This window comes from Primulina tabacum, chromosome 3 (assembly GCF_025594145.1).
Source record: "Primulina tabacum isolate GXHZ01 chromosome 3, ASM2559414v2, whole genome shotgun sequence".
Taxonomy (NCBI): domain Eukaryota; kingdom Viridiplantae; phylum Streptophyta; class Magnoliopsida; order Lamiales; family Gesneriaceae; genus Primulina; species Primulina tabacum.
Window position 1 is genome coordinate 817,180 of NC_134552.1, and position 7,158 is coordinate 824,337.

The following is a 7,158-nucleotide window of genomic DNA, read 5'->3' on the forward strand; positions in this document are numbered from 1 at the left end:
GCAAGAATCCAAATCCAACCCCACGCAATTGCATTCTACCATATTAACACGAGGACACTTGCTGTTTTATATTATACAAGAAGGCAATGGAATTGTTCATACTTATTGGGCCATACAATGGTGAAGATCATTTGGGCCAAATTTTAATTGAGCCCATATAAACAAATCTCACGCGACGACACAATCACAATATAACTTGGGAGAGCGAGTTATCAAGTCAATACAGTATTCACGTTTTCCAATTAATCCAACAAAATCCAGCACAGTTGCAGGCTTGCAGCTATGGCCGCACACACCGTCCTCTCCTCCGCCCGATCAGTCCACCATTTTCTTCTCTTTCCTGTTCCCTCCAAAACCAACAATTCTTCATCACTCCCTCTTCATTCTTCCTTCCAAGGCGTCGCTCTTAAAACCGACGTCCGTCCATTATTTTCTCCCTCTGCCGCCGCGGCAGTTCTGAAGCCGCTTGCAGTCGTAGCTTCCTCCAAGAAAGCTGTTGCCGTTCTCAAAGGGACCTCCTCTGTTGAAGGCGTAGTCACTCTCTCCCAAGAAAGCGATGGTCGTGTCGACTCTCTCTTTCTGTTGCAATTACATTTCCGCGAAAAATCTTTATTTTTTCTTACATATGCAGATTTTTCATACAAGATTATACCGTTTGTGCTCAAACTCATCAGCTGTTTCTTGATATGGGATTTGAAAAATCGTGAATTCGAGGCCCTCTAATTAATTCTCTACATGTTTGTAATTTGACACTTTGTTTATACTTTCTGGGCTGTCTTTTTTTGTTGTTTTAGGTCCTACTACAGTCAAAGTTCGTGTGACTGGACTTGCACCAGGGAAACATGGCTTTCATCTGGTGAGTATAAATTATGCTTCATATATTCTTTTAGCTAATGAGTTGAGGAATACCTCTGCATTTGATGTCGTGAATCTGAGTTGTGTTTTCTTATTTCGGCTGTATAGCACGAGTTTGGTGACACTACAAATGGATGTATATCAACAGGTTAGAGACTTAAGTTTCTATTCTCTGTCAAACCTTAGGTAACTTGAAACACTTGTTTGTATGTGCGTTTTTTGTCAAGTTGTTGAAAATTGATGCTGTTTGATGTTAAATAGGACCACATTTTAATCCAAAAGGTTTGACACATGGAGCTCCTGAGGATGAAGTTCGACATGCGGGCGACCTGGGAAACATAGTTGCTAATGCTGAAGGTATCTTAAATGGTCTTTTGTATTCGCAGATGAATTCCTATGGGTTTTGCAATTCATTGTTTATTGTTATGTGAGTGATGTAGGCGTGGCAGAAGCGACAATAGTGGATGCTCAGGTAATTTTTTAGATAAACACGTGTATCAGACCATTAAGTTTTTATGATGGGAGCAACCTAGTGTATTTTGAAGTTAACATTCACTGATCTAAAAAAATAGATATCATCATGTATGTTATCTTACAATTTTGAGAGCTTTCATCTTCAAGTTTTTGGTACCTAATGACATTTCGTATTTGAAATGTAAAGATACCATTGAGTGGTACAAACTCTGTGGTTGGAAGGGCCTTCGTGGTTCATGAGCTTGAGGATGATCTTGGAAAAGGTAATTTTTTTCCTATCATTATACTGGTGTTTAATTTCTATCCAGATTGATCTTTCATCAGAGTCACTTTATTTACGTACCTTGGTACATACTTTTGGATGCAGGTGGTCATGAACTTAGCCTCAGCACCGGCAATGCTGGTGGGCGTTTGGCATGTGGTACGCATGTTTTCTTACATTGATATGTTGTTTTTTGAATGCTTAAGCTTTACATATTCTTGAATATTAGCAGGTTATTTAGTTATGGGGCGTTGAAGCGATCTGTTTTGTTTTGTGCCCATGCAGAGGATTGAGTTATGGGGCGTTGAAGCGATCGATAATTCAATTCCGTTAATTCCTTCGATTCCTTCTCTCCTTATTGTGAATGTTTGTAAATGATTAGGGGCTCGAAATGAGAGAACTTACGATCTCACAATTTTTTGTTGAGAATGAAAGCTTAGCTACTGTGTTATTCCATTCGCCTTCTTTAAATACAAGGATCATCCCCTATCACTAGAAATTCAAAAGAAACCAACCAAGATTACTATCCATATTTGCTACATTACCCACATGGGATAATGGCTTATATAAAAAATTAACAGACCGATAAGCTAATAAACTGATAAGCGAATTAAAAGTGTTACGGGCCTGGTGTGAGGCCGAGGCCGAGGCCGTAACATCACTCCCCTCCTTAAGAGCGTGGTTGCCCTCAAACTCGAAACCTGGATGCTGGTTGGTCTGGATCCTCCATGTTAGTTTCACCCTCTACGGGCTCAACCAACATTTCTTGCCAAAACAATTTCTTACAGCGATGTCGTGGGTTTTAAGGTTCATCGCAATTGAAGCCGAGGCCTTGTGCTCGGCTGTCTTCTATTTCCGTACGTGACAAACGTTTGATGACTTGGGAATAACACCACTTTGGTTCCCCTGAAGGAGTATGTTGCTGCTGCCCATGTTTGCGTTCATACAACCGAGCGAGCTGCATGGAAGTGATCAAATATAGGGGTTTCTGAATTTGTACATCAATGGCGATTGATTCTTGTAAGACGCTAACAAAAATGTTCACTTCCTGCGCGCTTGTAAGAGGGCTGGTGTAAGCCAAATATTGATCAATACGGCGTTGAAATTTGTCCACGGAGCCCGTTTTCCGGAGTTTGGCGGTCACGATGAAAGTCCTCCCAAGATAGTGTCAGGCGGTCACGATGAAATATTGATCAAAACAAAGGAGGCACGGCGACGGAAAGTCCTCTCAAGATAGTGTCAGGCGGTCACGATGCAGCCTCAGAAACCACAGTCGGGCATCCCCTTCAAGGTGAAATGAAGCGGTGCCATGCTTCTCAATATCAGGTGTGTTCTGGCGGGTGAAAAAATGGTCACAACGGGTGAGCCACGAAAGGAAGTCTTTTTGGCCATTAAAGTGTGGCATTCTAATTTCCCAAATTTAGGAACAAAGAGATGGGTGTTGGCTGGACCCGTGTTGGTGTTATCCGCCTTCCTCTTATGATCGGAACGGTGGTGGGTGTGGCTGTCATTGCTTCCTGCATCAAAACGGTCATTCGATCTTGTACTGGAAAATTCGTCAAAGCGATGGTGAGATCTTGCAGACGACAATCATAATTTTCTTTATCCTCCTTGTACATTTTGAGGAAAGCCTCCATCAAGTCTGCCATAACACCTGTCTCTAGTACCGATATGTTATGTGCCCGTGCAAAGGATCGAGTTATGGGACGTTGAAGCAATCGATCATTCAATTCCGTTAATTACTTCGATTTGTTATATTTTTGCCCTTGTTTTCCTATTTTGAATATTTGTAAATGATTAGAGCCTCGAAAAGAGAGAACCTCGCGATCTCACAATTTTTTGTTGAGAATGAAAACTTAGTGACTCTGTTATTACATCCGCCTTCCTTAAATACAAGGATCATCCCTTATCACTAGAAATTCAAAAAAAACCAACCAAGATAACTATCCCTATATGCTACATTACCCACATGGGATAATGGCTTATTTAAAAAATTAACAAACCGATAAGCAGAATAAAAGTGTTATGGACCTGGTGTGAGGCCAAGGCCGTAACACAATTGAATACTTGTTAATCCAAAGGGGCCTTGAAGGCGACCCCTAAATCTATGCAAGCCTCAAAGGCACCCACATCTACACCTACAGGAAGCTCGAAGGCGGCCACATTTAAGTCTAGAGGGAAAAGGCTAATAGAAACATTTACTACACTTAATTTTATAGGTCATGATGATTTTTTCTCTGATGAAGAAAGTGAAGAAAGAATGACGCCGAACGTTATGCAATTTCAAATTAAGAAGATGGTCTCGATCTTGATGAAGAAGATGAAGATGAATTTTAAATTATGTTTTTCTAGTTTTAGAATTGGGGTTTTATATGATTTGAACTTATATATTTTTTATTTAAGAATGAACGATTGAATTGATGTTAGTATATGCTATATAATATATATTTATATGCTTGTGGCGCTTTACTTTCAAATAGCCCTCGCTACGCGATTGGCTATGCGCTACAGCCACGGCCAACCTCTGCACTACGGGGTGCCACGCGCGATTGACAACTATGATCAATAGAATGAAAGGCTATTTTGCCGGATGAAAGAATTGTTCATTACCAGGTTTGTTGGTTGTAAATCACCACAGCCTTGCATTTAGAAGAAAAATCATTCATAGCTTATTGGGATAGATAGTGCCACTAGAGTCCTTAATCTCTCTTGAACCTTTGGCGTGTTTAGAAAATTTGAGGATCACAACTTAGTTTTTGCTCAAAATGTTACATATCACCGTTCAAATGTCCTTGTTCATATTAACAAATTCGTTTCTCACCTTTTTTTGGGTTCTGGCTCAAACATGTGAAAGTGCCTGATTTACATGTCTGTTCTTTAACTATGTTAAATTCTTATTTGAAATCTTTTGCTAAGCTTACAACTCTTGTTGCTTTTATAAATTAGCATCACTGAAGACTGAGTTTACTCATGTGTGTGTTGCAGCTTATACTTCGAACAATAGACAAGAAATTTGTTTCTGTTGAGCCATATTTTATATGCCATGTTGTGTTGGTTTTGAGAACTCTTACTGTTATCACCATTTTCATCTTATACCTAGGGTTTGAAATTTTTTTCATGTATCATGCTACTCGATTTGAGGAAAGCTGTTGTTTCTGTTTAAAAAAAAAGCATCGATATCTTGTGTTATTTTTCCAGGTGATGGGAAGACACAAATTCGTGTGTGGGTTTAGGATCCATGATAGTTCTTAGATATGGAGAGTTATCGTTTTCATTAAGTGAAAAACAAAAAACTTGATAGTTCATTGTGTCAGAGTTTGTCACACGAGTAAATTACTTTCATATGATATAGGCGAACTGAAGCACTTTACAAGAGTGGAACTTGTTTATTTTGCTAGCTTTGTTTTGGCAGTTGGTTCGATCTTCCTATTCCTTTGCCCAAGTAAATCATGTCGGGGCAGTAGTGCAACTAGAGTGTATAATTTCTCTTGTACTTTTGGCGTGATAAAAAAATCTGGGGACGTTACAACTTAGTTCTTGCTCTAATGTTACGTATCACAATTCATATGTTCTTGATCATATTTATAAATTCGCCTCTCACATTTTTTTGGTTGCAACTCAAACATGCGAAAGTGCCTGATTTGCCTACGCATCTGTTCTTTAACAATGTTAGATTCTTATTTGAAGTCTTGTGCTAAGCTTAAAATTCATAAAGCTTTTAGCAGTTAGCATCACTAACTACTGAAGACTGAGTTGCTCGTGTATGTGTTGTAGCTTATACTTCCAACAATAGACAAGAAGTTTGTTTCTGTTGAACCATATTTATTATGCCAAGTTGTGTCGGTTTTGAGAATTTTACACCGTTATTATCGATATCTTTATATTTCACCCAAGACTTTGAAATTCTTTTCATGTATCATGCTACTCGCTTTGATTAAAACCGTTGTGGGGCTAATTGAATAGATTTAAGAATGAAATCTGAATTTGAGAAGAATTATGTAGAAAAGTCGTTTTCTTTTTGTCTTAAGAGTGATGCGCCCCCGACTGACTATATTGTTTCTTATTTCTTGAATGAATGTGATGCTATCGTGTTTTTGAAAAGAAAAAGGAATGTAATAGTGCTGTGAGGCTAGTTGCTATAAATACATTCATTTTACAACAGTGAACTTCATTCTGATACTGACCATGTTCCTTCCATATTGAACATGCAGGTGTTGTTGGCTTAACTCTCCTGTAAACTTCGCTTGAAGCCATCACGCAGGCTTTGCTCTATGTAACTAATCTTCCTGTGATTTATATAGAGATGGCGACGAGTTTAATTTACATTTCTAGACGGGTATTGTCATTTTGCCTGGTGTACGAATAAAATAAAATAACCATGTAAGGGAATTCTCTGAAAGTAGACGATCTTCGTTATTTTCCCATGGTCGACGTTCTTATACTGCCAAATTTTGAAGCTTGTGATTGGTCCATATTGAATCTGTAATTCTTGGAAAAAGTGTTTAATTAGATTAGAGATTGCCTAACATGAATCAAACTATGAACGGATTCTGCAGAAATCAAATACAAATTGCGTAGTTTATATAGTCAGAAGCTAAATCTTTTTTGGTTTACACACATATATAGAATACACAATTTGTATTTCATCTGGTCTGTAGTTTTTATTCGTATACGCCCCTCTATATACAGGTGTACCTAATGATTCGCGGCAAAAACCCAGTAGAATGCGAGATAAACTTACCGGAATAGCACAAATACGGGTCACCAATGCCAACATGGATGAATTAGGTCTCTTGTGAGATGGTCTCACGAATTTTTATCTGTGAGACAGTAAATCTTATCGATATTTACAATAAAAAGTAATACTCTTAGCATAAAAAGTAATATTTTTCATAGATAACCCAAATAAGAAATCCGTCCCACAACACAAGTTTTTGTCACAGTGGATGATCCCTTCTCCCAACATGGAAATGCTATTTTTTTCCTTTTCTTCGGATTTCTCTAAATAACATTTCTTTTTATAAGAGTAGCAAATTATCCGCCACGCCGTACTCTTGTTATGGGCAAGAGAAACCCGGTTAACCCAACCGAACTAGTTCAGAATTTTGGTTCGATTGATTCGGAATTTGGTTTTGATTTTTGATAAATTATCGGTTAAATTAGTTATGTTTCGGTTATTGATATAATGGATTGGTTAAACTGTTCTACCGATTTATTTTTTAAAATAATTTTCCATCTCTATTGGGCCAGCAGTTCTCATCCCAATGTCCAGTAGGGGAAAAAAACAATTAACCAATCTCCTCATTCTTTTTCAAGATTTTTATTGTGCATTTTGTTTATGTCCGCAAATTTTTTTCTTTTTTTGGTTACCAAATAAAAATAAATTATTTTAAGATAATTCGGTTAATTTGATTTTTAATGAAAATTTTTGCGGGTTCGGTTTTAACCAAGTGCTCACCCCTAACAATTATAATTACAACGAGAGATATTAACTAATTTCACAGTTACAAGTTGGTGTGACTTTATGGAGCCTAATCATAGGGTTATGGGTCGTTAGTGGGGAAAAT

The 7,158-nt window shown here is 38.0% G+C and overlaps 1 protein-coding gene across 1 annotated transcript; it reads left to right on the forward strand.

Moving 5' to 3' along the window:
* Positions 1-205: 205 nt before the first annotated feature.
* LOC142539203 (superoxide dismutase [Cu-Zn], chloroplastic-like) lies at positions 206-6,015 on the forward strand. The gene is made up of 8 exons (XM_075644485.1): positions 206-559; positions 795-856; positions 964-1,003; positions 1,117-1,212; positions 1,296-1,327; positions 1,517-1,592; positions 1,697-1,750; positions 5,803-6,015. Exons 1-8 carry the CDS (start codon positions 283-285, stop codon positions 5,826-5,828), a joined length of 663 nt encoding a protein of 220 aa, XP_075500600.1. The 5' UTR covers positions 206-282; the 3' UTR covers positions 5,829-6,015.
* The last annotated feature ends 1,143 nt before the right edge of the window (positions 6,016-7,158 follow it).

Excerpts from the sequence above, each read along its gene's own strand:
- LOC142539203 (XM_075644485.1), top strand. The coding sequence starts at position 283 with ATGGCCGCACACACCGTCCTCTCCTCCGCCCGATCAGTCCACCATTTT. Across the intron at positions 1,004-1,116 it reads AAATGGATGTATATCAACAG|GACCACATTTTAATCCAAAA; the intron begins GTTAGAGACTTA and ends GATGTTAAATAG. Across the intron at positions 1,213-1,295 it reads CATAGTTGCTAATGCTGAAG|GCGTGGCAGAAGCGACAATA; the intron begins GTATCTTAAATG and ends TGAGTGATGTAG.